Source organism: Anguilla anguilla, chromosome 7 (assembly GCF_013347855.1).
Source record: "Anguilla anguilla isolate fAngAng1 chromosome 7, fAngAng1.pri, whole genome shotgun sequence".
In the NCBI taxonomy this organism is placed as follows: domain Eukaryota; kingdom Metazoa; phylum Chordata; class Actinopteri; order Anguilliformes; family Anguillidae; genus Anguilla; species Anguilla anguilla.
Window position 1 is genome coordinate 46299175 of NC_049207.1, and position 15667 is coordinate 46314841.

General features: G+C 46.3%; 1 protein-coding gene across 5 annotated transcripts; it reads left to right on the plus strand.

Annotated features, from left to right (window-relative positions):
* Nucleotides 1-1862: 1862 nt before the first annotated feature.
* trim24 (tripartite motif containing 24) lies at nucleotides 1863-15278 on the plus strand. Of its 5 annotated transcripts, XM_035426821.1 has the most exons (19): nucleotides 1863-2679; nucleotides 4021-4139; nucleotides 4632-4782; nucleotides 5229-5361; nucleotides 5532-5648; nucleotides 5783-5897; nucleotides 6548-6694; nucleotides 7129-7243; nucleotides 7477-7949; nucleotides 8492-8626; nucleotides 8953-9067; nucleotides 9764-9821; nucleotides 10060-10198; nucleotides 10301-10539; nucleotides 10909-11041; nucleotides 12110-12226; nucleotides 12703-12858; nucleotides 13335-13886; nucleotides 14007-15278. In XM_035426821.1, exons 1-19 carry the CDS (start codon nucleotides 2394-2396, stop codon nucleotides 14190-14192), a joined length of 3486 nt encoding a protein of 1161 aa, XP_035282712.1. In that variant the 5' UTR covers nucleotides 1863-2393; the 3' UTR covers nucleotides 14193-15278. The 5 variants fall into 5 exon arrangements, with proteins under 5 accessions (XP_035282712.1, XP_035282709.1, XP_035282711.1 ...); XM_035426818.1 differs by having other exon boundaries at nucleotides 13335-15278; XM_035426820.1 differs by having other exon boundaries at nucleotides 12110-12184; nucleotides 13335-15278.
* The last annotated feature ends 389 nt before the right edge of the window (nucleotides 15279-15667 follow it).

A 15667-nucleotide genomic window follows, 5' to 3' on the forward strand; every position in this document is an offset into this window, starting at 1 on the left:
TTATTACTGGACTTGCTGAAATATTCTGAAGGCAAAATTTGGTGAACATGAAAACTGACATTTCTGGCTGTTTATGAGTCCAAGTTACAGCTGAATGTCAACCCCATCCCCAGCTGCTTACTTCCATTATGACTAAGAACACATAAGATGACTTTTTATTATGTTTTATGAGAGTATCTTGATGTTTAGATGTATTCTAAACATAAAAACAGATATAGACCATTCATTTTGTGAAAACAATAATTGTTTGCATTCATTGCTAGTATACACTAATCACACAGCAGATAAATCATCATAGCTTTTCATCTTTGCTTATCTTGTTCCTGGGTCCACCAACCTCCTCGGGGTGCTGGAGCCTATCCCAGCTTGAATTTTATCAGCGGTGTTGGCCGCTGATAAAATCATCCCTGACCAATTATAAATAAGTTAAAGTTTGTTGTACATGAAGTTCAAGAAGTTATGAATCGCTTGCCACCTAGTGGTGGAATGACTTACCAACTGCAATCAGAACGCCCATCACTGTACATTGCATTTAGGCATTGTGTGAACTCCTTTATGCAGTCTACAAAATGCTTACACGCAGCTGGTGGACATTTACTACAGCCATGCACATTAAGTAGCTGTACTCAAGGGTGCAATGGCAGCACTCCACCAAGAAACTGAGCCTACAATCTGTGAGTAACCCAGATTCCTGGCCATTCTGTTACATTGGGTGGCCAGCTTTTTGGTCTTTCAGGCACAGACTGAAACCTCCCTGTTCAGAATGCATCTTGTCGACTGCTTTGCAATTCGTTATTATTTCTAAAAGTATTTATACTGTTGTTCTTGGCAAATGCACTATGCATGCATTTTCTGGTGTGAAACTGGCATAAAGGCAGCTGTTATCCTTGAGGGCTCAGTAAAAAAGTTTTTTTTTTTTAATTTAAAAAAAGACAAGTAACAAAGACTTTCAGCTACTGTAGGCCTTTGTTAAGCCGGACGAACACTGCTTCTGGGGACTGTTAGAATAAAGGTAGCAGTGTACTTCATAAACTTGTCCAAACTTCAAGTGTACAGAAAAGCCAAGCTTTTCATTGCTGTTTTTCAGTTGATCTCCCGTTTTTGACAGTCTTCAGTTTTTTTTGTAATTCAAGTTTTTATTCATTTTTAAAAGGCTTGGAACAGGGCAGTGTATAGATATCATGCCATTTTGTAGTCATCAGGATGTCCATTACAAACATTTTAAAAGGATCAAATTAGGTGAATCAATTGGTTCCTAATTAGGTTGTTGAACACATGCGTTTCAGTTCGTTAATTTTTTTTTTTCCTTTGACATATTAGTACAACTCAAGATTGGCTTGTTTCATTTGCTTTGTCTTTGTCAGTTCTGAAACCAATGTGTCCACACTTTCTCCAATTAGGAGCCTATTGATTCACCTCAGTTGTATTTGTCAAATTAAGAAGATTAATTATTTCGATACTTCATTTTATGTAATTGTTTGTATTGTGTGGTTGGAACGAAAACCAGCATACCCAAGGGGCCCCCAGAAACGAGGTTGGGAACCACTGACGTGGCCTCTGTGCAGACCCCACCGATCTTCATATCATGCGGATCACCTGGAGGGGCAGGATGAGATACCAAGATTAGTTCAAGATCAGAGAATCTGCACAGTCGCACAGCAGTGCACGATCTTCAGCAATTTCCCCCGTATGTTTAGAGCTTGCCAAAGTTTCCTCGGTGTAACCATATTGACGTGACCACACCAGCTTCATCTATACACACATCTGTTAAAACCTGAACTAGCATCACGTGCTGGCTGCTGTCGGTGATGTAATCACTGCTGGGACTGCATTGCGAACGGCAGACTGCGTGATCATGCGCAATATTATCCACACCCCTACTGCGTCTGTCGCAAGGACGTCTGGGATTGGAACTGTTTTGCGAGGATCTGAATCACACACAGGCGGCCTAGAAATTAGTCATTTTCTACATTGCAGTTACTTACTGTGATTATTGATTAGCCCACGTTTTTGGAATGAATATTAATATTTTTAGGCATATTCTAAAGACGGAGAACTGTTCGTTTCCGTCATTCATGACTGCGTACAGGACGCACGGACGTTTTGTTTCACAATTGGGAAGCTAATTTAGTTAGCCAACCGTGGCTACATCTAATTCCTAAGGCATTATTGTGGGCGGCTCGCTAAGCAGGCAATGTGGCTAGCCTACGTGTGGACTCGAAGAACATCTGCCATCTGAATACCACAAACGGAAAACGTCCAGGGGGGAACAAAATCGGGACTGTCTTAACATTTTAGAGAAGGCGATCGGAAATCGCGAGTGCGGTCGGATTTTCTTATTCCTTTTATGTGTTTACCAGCTAGCTGACCTAGCTATCCACTAATGCACAAACATGGACGATAGTACGGAGCAAGTAGAATCGGACGATGCCGTTATCATCGTGGAAAATGAGGCAGAGAGCATGCCAGTTCAAGAGAAGAGTGCAAAACCCCAAAATACACCCAATTTGCTGGACACTTGCGCCGTATGTAGTTTGAATTTCAACAGCCGCGAGCCTAAACTGCTGCCATGTCTCCATTCTTTTTGCAAGAAGTGTCTGCCGTCACCGTCCAGGAGTTTGGTCCTGCACGATCAAACCGGGACCCCGCAACTTCAGGGTGACAACGCCAGTAAGCCACGTGAGTTGCATTTGTTTATATTCTGTCAAGATGTCAAGTCGAAAGACTTAACTGTTTGGAATTTTTTTGTTGTGGTAAAATATTATTTATGGTATGGAGTTAAGAAAGGTCGATGCGCATGACAGGTTATTTCAATTGCCAATTTTAAGTTTCTGGAGCGTAGCCTACCTGCTTATAATGGGAGCAAAAGAGGAAGAAGAAAATATGATGTTAAAGTAGTGGAGTGGCGTTTTTTTGTGGGGTAAAGTCAAATCATGAAGTGATCACGGTAAAATCAAATAAATCGGTTATTATTGCCTATACTCGGCTCCCCTCCAATGTGAGCTACCGGGAAATCGCCCACGAATGCTCACAGCTGACCCATATGGGAAAACGGAAAGAAAGTCCCAATTGCTGAAAAGATTCAAGTCTAAATATCGCACCGAGTCTACATACGTAAAGTGATACTACATGCACGTGAGATGCGATTGCTGTAGCCAGATGGTAGGCTACACAAATTCAGTTTTGTAGTCCAAATTCAAGGCTTTGTTTCTGACAATGGCCCAGTATGGTACACCTCCCCGTCAGCACGATTTACAGCTGTCAGGTACTGTCCTGGAAACATCTTGCTGTGGGGGAGCTTATCAACACCATAGACTTACGGTGAATCGTAAGGGGAAAACAGTACGTAGAACTCTTTTGAAAATCCACAGTGCTGGGAGAGAACAGAATAACTCCAAATCCTAGACACAGCCGCACTGATCAGTGTCAATGAGCAACCCTGTCCTACTTTAATCTGTTAGAAATACATTTCACAACAATCCCCTAATGATCTTGTCACAGATAGAGCAACATGTCCCTGAAGATTTGGCAGAAATTACTCTTGTGCAGAGCTAGTATGGAATGACCTTGAAATGCCCAAAGAAATAGGCAAGTAGTTGCCAAAGTTGCTTTCATCAAGAATTGACTAATGGGACTGAATACTTGAGTAATGTGTAGAATTTGGCTACACTTTCTTGTTTAAGATTGCTTCACTTACAGCAGTCTTTGGCTTAATCACAAGGGAAAATGAAAGGGAAGAAAGCAAAATCAATGAATCATTAAATGAAATAATTTCGTTTTAAATTACATTTAGATTCATCTGCAATATTTAAGATCTACTATATTTTTCAGGGCACTGCAGTATGTGTTTATAGTCTGTATCACAGTGTGTGGAGAAGCATGTTATTGTGTGTGCACCAGGGAGATGGACAGTCGTTTTGTTTGGAGATGGTGTCTTTGTTCCTGGTCCCTGAGGACTGTTGAGATGTTTTAGGAGGCTGTTCTGCTGTGACTTAGTTTCTTCCCTGTGATTCTCTGCAGTCAACGTGATCCGGTGCCCGGTGTGCAGACAGGAGTGTATGGAGGTGGACGTGATGGACAACTTCTTTGTGAAGGACTCCATGGAGGTTCCCAGCAGCACCGTTGAGAAGACCAGCCAGGTCAGTGCCGCTGGAACACAAACATTGCGGTTCGCTGTAAAGACCCACACATGGAGAGACAGGGGTTCTCCAGTCCTGGTCCTGGGGAGCCACAGGGTTCTTGCTGGTTTTTGCTTTTACCTTAAAATCATGATGTGATTTAGACCCGGGAAACTGGGAGAGGTCTGTGTATCTGTGTGATCTGTGTAATTAACTGCTTTACTTGATGTGCTGAGTAGCAGGGGGGGAATCCCCTGATCCTGTGGCTCTCCAGAGTTGAGACAAAGATGACATTTAGCGCAAACAAACTGGTGTCTTTTATGTTTTGCTTTGAAAGGGCCTCATGGCTTTATTCATCTCCCCGCCACACCCATGGTAAGGCAGGACTGTTTTCAGGAGGCGTGGCCTCAGCCCTGTGAGGTGCTTCTGTAAAGCTTCAGTGATTACAGGGCACGTGCGAGGGGTGACGCCCGATTGCTTGATTCCCCCACCCTTCCCCCCCCCCCCTCTCAGCAGCTGTGCACGAGCTGCGAGGACAACACGGAGGCGTCGGGCTTTTGCGTGGAGTGCGTGGAGTTCCTGTGCGTCACCTGCATCGAAGCCCACCAGAGGGTGAAGTTCACCAAGGACCACATCATCCGGCAGAAGGAGGAGGTTTCTCCAGGTGAGGCCCTCTGACAGGGTAGCGTAACGGTTAGGGCCCTGGGCTTGTGCCGCGCTGGGTGTAGGCCCCTGTGGTTGTACCCATGTCTGCTGTTGTGCGAGCAAGGTGCTTAACCTGAATTTCCAGCTGTATAAACAAATTGTATATAAAAAAGTCATTTGGATAGGTTATTTTGGGTACAGATGTCTTCTGAATGAAAATGTAATTTGAATGCTCAATAAAAGGATGCTGGATGGAAATTTTATTTGATGCCTTTGAAGGTGAACATGACTGGGAAACCTGGCTCTCTGGATTCATGTCTCTCTTAACCTTGCAGGGAATATGCTGTGTGTGTTTTGTCTTGTGTGTGTTGTGTGAGTATGTGTATGTGTTGTGTCCATGTGTTGCATTGTGTGCATGCGTGAATTTGTGTGCACAAAGCTGACTATCGTCTGCCTGTTTTCCAGACGCGATGAGCGTTTCTAGCCAGAAGCCCGTGTTCTGCGACATTCACAAGCAGGAGCCCCTGAAGCTGTTCTGCGAAACCTGTGACCGTTTGACCTGCAGGGACTGTCAGCTCCTCAAGCATAAAGACCACAAGTACGGCTAATCAACTGCTAATCCAAAGCTGAATTTAAACAGTGAGCCTACTGGTCACCCTAAGTGAAATTGTGAATGAGGACAGAATCAGAGTGCTTGTTCCTGGGGGTGCAAAGCACAGGTACTGAATCCCGACTTCTCTCATTAGTGTTTTTCTGTTCTTCCTCCAGTTACCAGTTTTTAGAAGATGCCTATAAAAACCACAGAGAGCACATGGTCAACATGACACTTCAGCTGCAGGAGAAGAAGAAGGCCATTGAAGAAGTGTCCAATTCCATTAACAATGGGTGCGGTATCATGTTGCTTTTGGCTTAGTGCCATAGCAATGTACCAATCCAGTGGGTATTTGTGTTATTTAATATGATATTCAAAACATAAAATTTAATGATTATCTGTTTTTTTTACTACAATTTTCCCACAGACTCCTGCAGGTGGATGAAAACCGCAAGTCTGTACATAATGAAATCAAGAAGTCCATCTGTGCTTTAATTTTGGAGATTAACAGGAAAGGGAAGATCCTGGTCAATCAGCTGGAGGTGAGACTGACTTTGCACTTTGATCTTACGTGCTTGTGCTGAGTTCAGCAGGTTCTGGTAGTTGTGTTCTAGGTCACTCCAGATAAGAGCGTCTGCTATGTAAATACATAGAGAAAAGAAATTGTCCTATGTGAAGTCAATTCTACGGCCTAATTGGAAAGATGCTTGTTGTGGTTGATTTGTCCATTTGGTAAGATGTGCCGGCTTGGTGAGTTGCTACGGTTGAATGTTGTTTTGTTTTCAGTAAAATGCTCTTTGCAGCTTAATTGTTGGCTTGTTAAATTGCTTGTTGCAGTAGAATTGTTGGCATGGAAAGATGCTCATTGCAGTTAAATTGTTGGCATGGTAAGATGCTCATTGTGGTTGAATTGTCGGATTGGTAAACTGCTTGTGGTTGAATTGTTGGCTCAGTAATATGCTTATTGTGGTTGAATTGTCAGCTTGATAAGATGCTTGCTGCGGTTGAACTGTCGGCTCTGTAAGATATGTTGCAGATGAATTGTTGTCTTGATAAGATGCTCATTGTGGTTGAGTTGTCGGCTTGGAAAGATGCTTGTTGTAGTGTAACTGTTGGCTGTGAAAGATGCTCGTTGTGTTGGAGCTGTCTGCTCAGTAAGATGCTTGTTGTGTCCCCTCCCCCCCTTCCCCAGGGCCTGATGAAGGACCACGAGAGCGGCCTGAGGAAGCAGCAGGAGGACGTCAGCTCGCTCTCCCGTCACCTCAATCACGTCATCAACTTCACCAAGTGGGCGACGGCCAGCAGCAGCGGGACCGCCCTCCTGTACTCCAAACGGCTGGTGAGGCCTGGTCTCTCCCCAGCAGCGTGTCCCGAATGCTTCAGTGCTTTAGATCCCAATGAAATCTGGTAACACTCCTGCGGATGTCCGAGAAACTGTCAGTGGATCATACATTTGGCATTTGTCATGTGACTGAAGAATTTAGTTAAGATTAGGTGGAAAATAAATGTTAAAGAAATATTTTTCACCTAATTTTAACTGAAGTTAATTTGCAGAAATGTAACCTAGTTGCACCTAAAGGGTTAATAATTTCTGGTAATTATTTGACCCAGATTTGTCTTGGATCTGGTCTCTTCTATCACCAAACCCTCTCAAGGGCTTGTGAAAATGAGTTGAGTGTTTGGGTTTTTAGGATGCAGTTTATTTTTGTATTTTATGGTTACGGTTTGTTTTCTTTGCAGAATGATGTTTTATTCATGCCGCTTCTGTTCCAGATTCTGTTTCAGATTCAGAACCTCCTGAGGGCTCGCTGCAATCCCTCTTTCGTTCCCCAGAGCATGGTGCGTTTCCAGTGCCGCTCGGGATTCTGGGCCTCCAACGTCGATCTGGGTGAGAGCCTGACGCACTTCTGTATTACCCCCTGTAGTTGTGCTTCTGCACTTGATTTCTGAACTGTGCCCATTGTGTCCTGTAAGCTGCACAGGATGCATGTATCTGCCCTATTGTAATAATACTGAAGGGAATGTAAATTAGCACAGCAGATTTTATTGGCTGTGTTTTTGCGTTTTGCTGTGATGGCTGCTACCGGAAGATTGTTCACGGGTGTCCGTTTGTGTGGCCAGGCTCTCTGGTGGTGGAGAACGTGCCGGCCCGCCAACAGGTGGGGATCCAGAACTTTCCGTATCAGCTGAACCAGCCGTTGCAGAGACCGGGGGACCCCAGCATCGGAGGCGGAGGGGGTGGCGGCGGCTTTCCCCCGGGCCCCCCCCAGCAGCGCATGGGGTCTCACAGCACCCTGGCCCAGCTGCAGATGCAGGTGGAGAAGCTGGCCCACCAGCCCAACCGCCAGCCGCCCCCGCCCTCCTCCCACTGGGCCTGGTACCAGAACGTGCGTCTCCAGAGGCCGCCGCCCACCCGGCCCATCCAGGGGGGGTCCCCCTCGCAGAGCCTGTCGGGCCCCTCCCAGCAGGTCCGCCGGTTCATGGCCCCCCACCCCCACCCCAACCCCCAGAGCCCCAACGGAACCATGCAGAACCCCAACGGAACCATGCAGAACCCCAACGGAACCCTGCAGAACCTCGGATTCCCTCCTCAGGTGAACACTGTCCCAGGGTTGCCAGGGAAACTCTGAAAACCATCAATTTCTTTGCACCAGGCAGATTTTTTTAAAATGCATGTAAATTAAATTTTATATTATACATGTTGCATGTATCCTTAATATTGTCCATTGTAAGGTCACGTGCTCTTGTTGTGAAAAAACCTCCATTGAAAATTGCCCTTGATGGTGCCTCTGCAAGGTCAGTTTGGTATCAGAACAGTGGAAGCACAGTATGCTGATGGACAGGGGAATGTGACGGGCAATGTCCCGGGACAGCTATGACCCGAATCGACCCCATGGGTCTCAGAATGTCAGCATCAAAGGCCTTCATTTGTCACCTGCAAATCACCATCACGACAATTTTTTTTGAACATTGGTGAAAATATAAATAGACTTCTATCAGCAGTTTATTCCCCTGGTGTGCAATTAAAGTGTTTGCCTCAGTGTGCTCTGTTTCTGCATGGTCTCAGCTGTCGTCGGGTTGAATGATGTCATTGTTTTGACTTGTCCCCGCCCCTCTTCTCCAATTGTCTGTGCAGACTCTGAGGGGACTCGTTAGCAGTTCCAGTATTCCGCCGAAACCCTTGGACACCTTCCAGAACGCTTCGCGCTACTCCCACAATGCATCTCTCTCCAGCGCGGCTAGCCACAACCCCCAGCATTCCCTGCAGCAGGTGAGCGCTTGGCCCTCTGCGCTGATTCACGTGCTGCTGGAGCCGGTGTTTGCCGAACGGCCTGTCAACCGCTCGACCGTGCGCTCGGTCTGAATCTGCTGCAGGTTAAAGGACCACAGCAGGCGTCATAAAAACTCCTGCACATTAGTTAGCTATTGTTAGTTTGGGCTGATAGTTTTTAGTGAAAAACATAAAGTTAAAAACTTAAACTTAACCTTAGCTGGTGGGATATTTCTGGTGGATCTTGACCGGACAAACCTTAGCTTGGACAATGTCAAATTTGCGATTGGTTGCAGAATTCATTTTTCGTTGCGATTTTATTTCAGCTGAATTTGATGGAGTCGGCATACCTGAACAAGAGGAACGAAGCCAGTGCCTCGTTATCGATGCTGCGGCCCAACTTCCCTCAGACCCTGGCGCCATCTGTGGCAGAACGCAGCGGTAAGTCTTACAGTCCACAGCCGTGGAAGCATCCTAAAACCATGGAGTCACACCAAAAACCACAAAACAAAGGAGTCCTCTCTCTCTCTTTTTTCTTTTCCTGTCTCTCTCTCTCCCTTTCTTCAAGCCATGGGGTCCATCGCTCACTTGTTTGCTGAGTGTTCTAGGTTTGGGGGGTGTTTGGTTTAGTTGAACTTTTGCTTCTTGGCTTGCAGGTGTTCTTTTTTTCTGTTTCATTTTTGGACCTAAATATTCCAAAAAAGAGGCCTGCACACACACCTTGGTCAGTTTTTTTTCTGGAGTGGCAAAGTTGGTGATTTAGAAGACTAGGTGCGACAAGAACCCCAGGGTCTGGAGACTGTGGATGCTGTTTTGATGATGAATGGGATGCTAGCAGCTAGCCTTGGGGTGGAGCTACCATATTATGGGCTGATGGGGAAGATGGAGGGCTTCATCCATATATGATGTGTAGGGGGCGCTCTATGTACAGTGAATGGTGATGGCACTGTATTGCTTGCATTTTAGGCTGTTTCTTTCTTTCTTTTTTCTGTTTCTTATGTTTATTTGTGCGTGTTTAATGTCAGGTCAAATTTTTATTGTCTTCTGTGTATTTTCTCAATGTAGTTGTACAGAGGCAGGAGTGTGTTTAATATTTGAACAATCACTTTTTCACTCTCTTCCTCTTTCTCTCTCTAGCTCTTGGAAGGCAGAACTCTCCGATGTCCACAGCTTCTGCTTCAGAGGGAAGACCTGGGTAAGACAAAACCTGTCATTATTATTATTATTATTATTATTATTATAATCCAGACAGAATCCTAGTTCTCTTCAGACAGTAAGAGGAGTTGTTACATACAGATCATGCTATTGCATTTGTGGCACAGAAGCCACGTTTGATTGGTGGAGCCCAGGAGGGCATTCCAGAGATGAAAATTTGAATCCCTGCGACTTCTGCTCCATTTCTGCAATTTATGACCTCACTTCCTGTTTTTCAGGGCTGTTTCCTGGAAGGCCCCGGAGACACAGGGCAGCGGGGCTCTGACCTCGGGGCCGCCCAAACGGAGGCGCCGGTCCTCTCCGGGACCCATCATCGTCATCAAGGACGAACCCGAGGACGACGACGATGTGCGCTTTGTAAGAACCGTGTGTGCACGCGTGTGTGTCTGCGTGTGTTTGTTAGTGTGTGAGCTTGTGCATGTGTGTCGGATACAGTACAGATTGCTTGTGCCTGCGCAGGTGCAGTCCAGCGTCCGGGCCAGCCTCCCGGACAGCACTGGTGACCGTGCGCAGACGCAGACGCGAGCCCCCTCCCCCAGGGCGGAGCCGACAGCAGAGAGCGAGCCAATCCAAGAGGACGACCCGAACGAGGACTGGTGTGCCGTGTGCCAGAACGGAGGGGAGCTGCTCTGCTGTGACAAGTGTCCCAAAGTCTTCCACCTGACCTGCCACATCCCCACTCTGCTGGGCTCCCCCAGGTACGCGCCTCTCCTGCCTCAGCTATAACCCCCACACCTGCCCCGTGTACAGCCCCCTAACCTGGGCCAGGTACAGCCCCACACCTGCCCCAGCTACAGCCCCCTCACCTGCCCCTCATCTCCTCCTTGGTCGGTTCGCTCACATAAAACATCTTTCTTGGCTCTGTAATGGCCTGTATAAGAGAGTGAGTGGTTTCTCTGACTGTGCAGTACAGTAAGTGGTTTCTCTGTGTCTGTACAGTAAAGCAAGCCGTTTCTCTTTGCCTCCGTGGTAAAGTGAGTGATTGATCTGTGTCTGTACAGTACAGCGAGCCGCTCCTCTTTGTCTACGCAGTAAAGTGAGCGATTTATCTGTTTTTTTTTTTACAGCGGGGAGTGGTTTTGCTCATTCTGCCGGGATCTGTCCTCCCCTGAGATGGAGTACGACTGTGACTGCGGCCCAGAATCCAAAGCGGTGAAGGAGGAGCCCAATTCAGAAGGGTTTCCCCCCGTGGACAAGAGAGTAAGTGCTCTACGTTAGAGATTTATTCACAGCTTCACAATTTCAAACGCAGTCTGTCCCAAACCAGTGTATTAGCTTTACTAATTTCACAGACGGGGTTCTTAAAGTACAGTAAAGTCAGCCGGATGGGGGTGTGTCCCCAAACTGGAGCCAAACCAGATGTTACCTAGCTGGGACATGTTTAGTTGTGCTTTGTTTCTGACAAGTGGACCTCAGGAGAAATCTTGAGACTGCAGTGCAGTCAAAGTTGTTGCGCCTTTTGCAGTCAAATGACAAATTCTAGACTTTTTTTGCATCTTTCAGTGATGACCCAGTCAGAATCCATGTTATCCAGGGTCCAGATTTTGCAGACAACGTTTAATGTACGTGGGACTAAGATTAGTAAACTTCCATAATGGTTCACATGAATTGGGTTTAAACAAATGACAGGTCAGAGCTCTACTGTGAGACAAATTCAGCAGACTACTAGCTAATCTTTGATTTTCAGGTTTTCTTTGTTTTTTTTCTTTTTCTACACTAAAAGTGCAAGATGTTATTTGCGGAATGATTAGTCATGCATAGAGAACTGTATATAAATAAATAGTGACAGCAGTCTGCCTCTGCAGTGTAATGGAGATGCTTTGATGGCTTCAGTGTAGAGTGTGATGCAGACCTGCTGTTCTCCAGTGATGTCACATCTAGACAAGAACACTGGACTGAGCTGTCAGACGCTCTCGCTGTTCAGTGCCCTTCAAACCAGAACAGCCGTCTGGGAGTTAATGAACTGATGCTGAAAGCTGAGTCGGTTGCCATTTTTTACTTTTTTTTTTTTTTTTTTTTTTTTTTTTGAAAGGACCCTAATTTTCAGACTGTTTCTCTCCAAGGTCTTTTTCTCTAGTGGATGTGAGTGATGTTGTTCTGCCTCCTTACCACTTCCAGGGAAGAGCCCTTATATTATAGGGAATGTTTTTAAAAAGGTTGTAAAAGACTTTGCACCAGTACACTCTCTCAGGACTGGTGTCTCATGGTGATGACATCATATGCAGGGACTGTATTAAAGCTTTGCGTATTGTGTTGTTTCCTCTGCAGAAATGCGAAAGGCTGTTACTGCGCATTTACTGCAACGAGCTGAGCACAGACTTCCAGGAGCCAGTGTCCTCTTCTGTACGTGAGACTCCACCCTCCCATCACGCTCTGACCAATCAGGTGCACCATCCAGACCAGAGTCTCATACCTTGTTTAATATGTTGTTACCTTTTGGACCCCAGTAAAATTCCTGTGGGTTACTGACCATTTTAAAAGAAAAGAGTTCCTAAGTGTTTTTAAATGGCTTTAATTCACAATCTACATTTGTATTTGACCTCAGATCTGACAGAATTTTTAAGTGAAACAGTCATACAGCACAAGAGGAAAAAATTCATATTGTTACAGAAGTTGTATTTTCATAATACCAGGTTAAATGAAGGTAAACTTCTCTTGCCTCTTGCAGTGACGACACAGAAATTCAATGGCTGGTGAAGGCAAGGAGATTGTGTAGCCAATCAGATGTTGAGGTTGATAGTACAGCCAATCAGAAGGTGTAGGGGATGATTGTTGAATGTGAAGCCAGTTTACAATGACAGTGGTGCACTGTGCATTGCTGATTACTGGGTGTTTTAGAGGTCGTTCCTGTGCTTATCCAGGTAATGCCGGAGTATTACGAAGTGATTAAGACCCCGATGGACCTGTCGATGGTGAAGGGGAAGCTGGAGTCCAAGCAGAGCGCGGGGTACGCCAGCCTGGAGGAGTTCGTGGACGACGTGCGACTCATCTTCAGGAACTGCGCCGAGTTCAACGAGGTGAGGGCGCCTTCTGCTCGAGGACACAAGGAGGCGACGTGGAACCTGACCGCTCGGCCAGGGACGTGGGGGCTGTCTTTTTTTTTTTTACAGTTTCCCCCTTTCAGGGGGATTTCGGGAAGACTTCTAGAATTTTCTCTCATCAGAGTAATTTTCTGAACCAAAGAACTGGCCAGCAAGCACTCGCCTTCCCGGCCTAGTGGTAAAATTGCTTTAGTGTGATTTATGGGCTTTGCGCAGTTCTGTAGAGTCTCTACTCTTACTGCTCTGTGAGTTGAGATCAACTCCATTTCAGTCAAGCCCTTTTAGAAATTGAAATTCAAGTAATTGGAATAAACCCCTCATAGAATGCTATGGGAATTTTTTAAAATTCATATTTCAGTTAATTTCCAGAATTGAAATGGATTTGGTCCTTAGCCCCCCCCCCCCCAGTGTGCTGTAGATGATGTGGTAAGAGGTTAAATTTCTCCCCACAGGCAGAGACTGAGGTCGCAGCCGCGGGTAAGAACCTGGAGACGTATTTTGAGGAGCAGCTGAAGATCATGTTCCCCGATCGCACCATTCCTGAGGTGAAAGCCGAGGTGGTGGGGCCTGCATTTCCCCCAGCGCCCGGCGAGGAGGAAGCCACGCCCGCCAAGAGGCCCCGTATGTCCTCCCCCGAGTCCCAGGACACCCCCACCCCGGCAGAAATGCCCACTGAAGACACGCCCACTGAAGACACACCTGTGGGAAAGGAATCCACTGAAGACACGCCCACTGAAGACACACCTGTGGGAAAGGAATCCACTGAAGACACGCCCGCTGAAGATGCACCTGTGGGAAAGGAATCCACTGAAGACAAGCCCACTGAAGACACACCTGTGGAAATGGAATCCACTGAAGACAAGCCCACTGAAGACACACCTGTGGAAATGGAATCCACTGAAGACAAGCCCACTGAAGACACACCTGTGGAAATGGAATCCACTGAAGACACGCCCGCTGAAGACACACCTGCTGGAGACACGCCCCCTGTAGACACACCCCCCAAAGACACGCCCCCTGAAGATGCGCTCGCTGAAGATGCGCTCGCTGAAGACATACCTGCTGGAGACATGGCCACTGAAGACACGCCCCCTGTAGCCACACCCCCCAAAGACACGCCCCCTGAAGACACGCCCCCTGAAGACACACCCCCTGAAGACGCGTCCATCGAAGCTGTATCCGTTGGGGACACTACTGCTGTTGACGCACCTGCAGAAGATACATCCACAGAAGACAAGTCAACCGGGGACACGCCTGTTGGTGACACACCCTCTGAGGACACGCCCTCAGTAGAGGATAGCAAAGAGTAGTGAGAAAGTAGTGAGAATTCCTCTGCTTGCTGAATACCACACAAGAAAGTACTTCCCTTTTTAAATACGTAAATAAGTAGAACACAGTGGCACACAGCAGGACCTCTTGTCCTGGAATTCAGAAACAAAAAAACCAGCAAGAACCGATGCAGCGGCCAGCCGAGCCTGCGCCGAGGTCCGGCCGTGGAGTCATTTTGCACAGGGTAACCCGGAGCCTTCTGGGGGGCGTTCTCCTGGGTCACCGCCTCCGAAACCCAGGTCCACAAATCAGCTGCCTGCGGGCTTTGGTTGCCGTGGTGATAACGGCAGTTTTGGCCAATCCCATGGCGAAAAAATGCGACCGCAGTTGCACGTGTCCATGAGCTGTCCATAGGGGAACCAGTCAGGTGGCTGTCATTAACACAGTGACAGTACTGTACTGTATGTATGTATATGTATGAATAATTCATGTAAGAATATGCATTTGGTTGCAAAATGTGGTGGAGTTAAAACAACAAATGTTAACGGAGCTAATCATGATTTATGCGATTTTAGTAAATGGTATGAGATTATCTTCATCTTTTTTGTGAAAACCTGCATGAAGCCTTTTTGCCGACTTCCTGTTTCTCCAATCACGTGAAAGAGAAAATTACCGAGCGACCCCACCTGGAACACCTTCTGTTCCCGTCCTTTGTGTTTACCATTTCCTTTTAAGTGGACCTTTTGTGAGAGGAGAGCAGAAGAATTTGGTGTGGATTCCCATCTGTACAGTGTGTCTTTTTCGGCATGTCGGTGTCTGCAGAAAGTTCTGTGAACTCCAGTGTAAACGTCACACGCGTGTGTTAAGTCACTCTCATCTGCGTGTATTGGTCACTCTCTCTCTCCCACACGCGTGTATCCGTCTCTCCCACGCACACCCGCAGGAGCGTAGACTAGAATTTATTAGATATCCATTTTTACTTCCCCGTGTGGATTGTACAGTACTTTTTACCTTAGTTACGCTGAGATATGAAACCTCATGTGTGTTTAAAAAAAATGTTCTGCATGCAAGTCTACTTGCAGCTGTCTACAGGGTAAAAATAAACTAATTCTGAGATCCAAAATTGAGAAGTCATGATTACCTGACTTATATATTTTTTTGCTGTTGTTGAAATGAGTTCCCTCTATACATTTCTCCACTTTATATGGGAATTTCCCCCAAAAAAATTACATTCTGTTGAGCAGCACTGTGAAGCTGTCAGTTGAAAACCGTCTTTCAAACCCAGCTATCCAAAAATAATAATAATAGTTCTGATTTTTGGTTTTATTTTAATTTTTTGGTCCGATTCCCATTACATCTGCACATTTAGTCGTGGCCTTTTAGCAAATGCTGTTACCCAGAGTGACTTGTGGAAGTGGAAAGCACTGGGAGGGCGGTGCCAAGTCACCAGGGTCATGACCAGTAGCAGCAGCCGGTGCTAAATCCAACATAAAGTTAAGTGCCGTAGTTGGTGCAT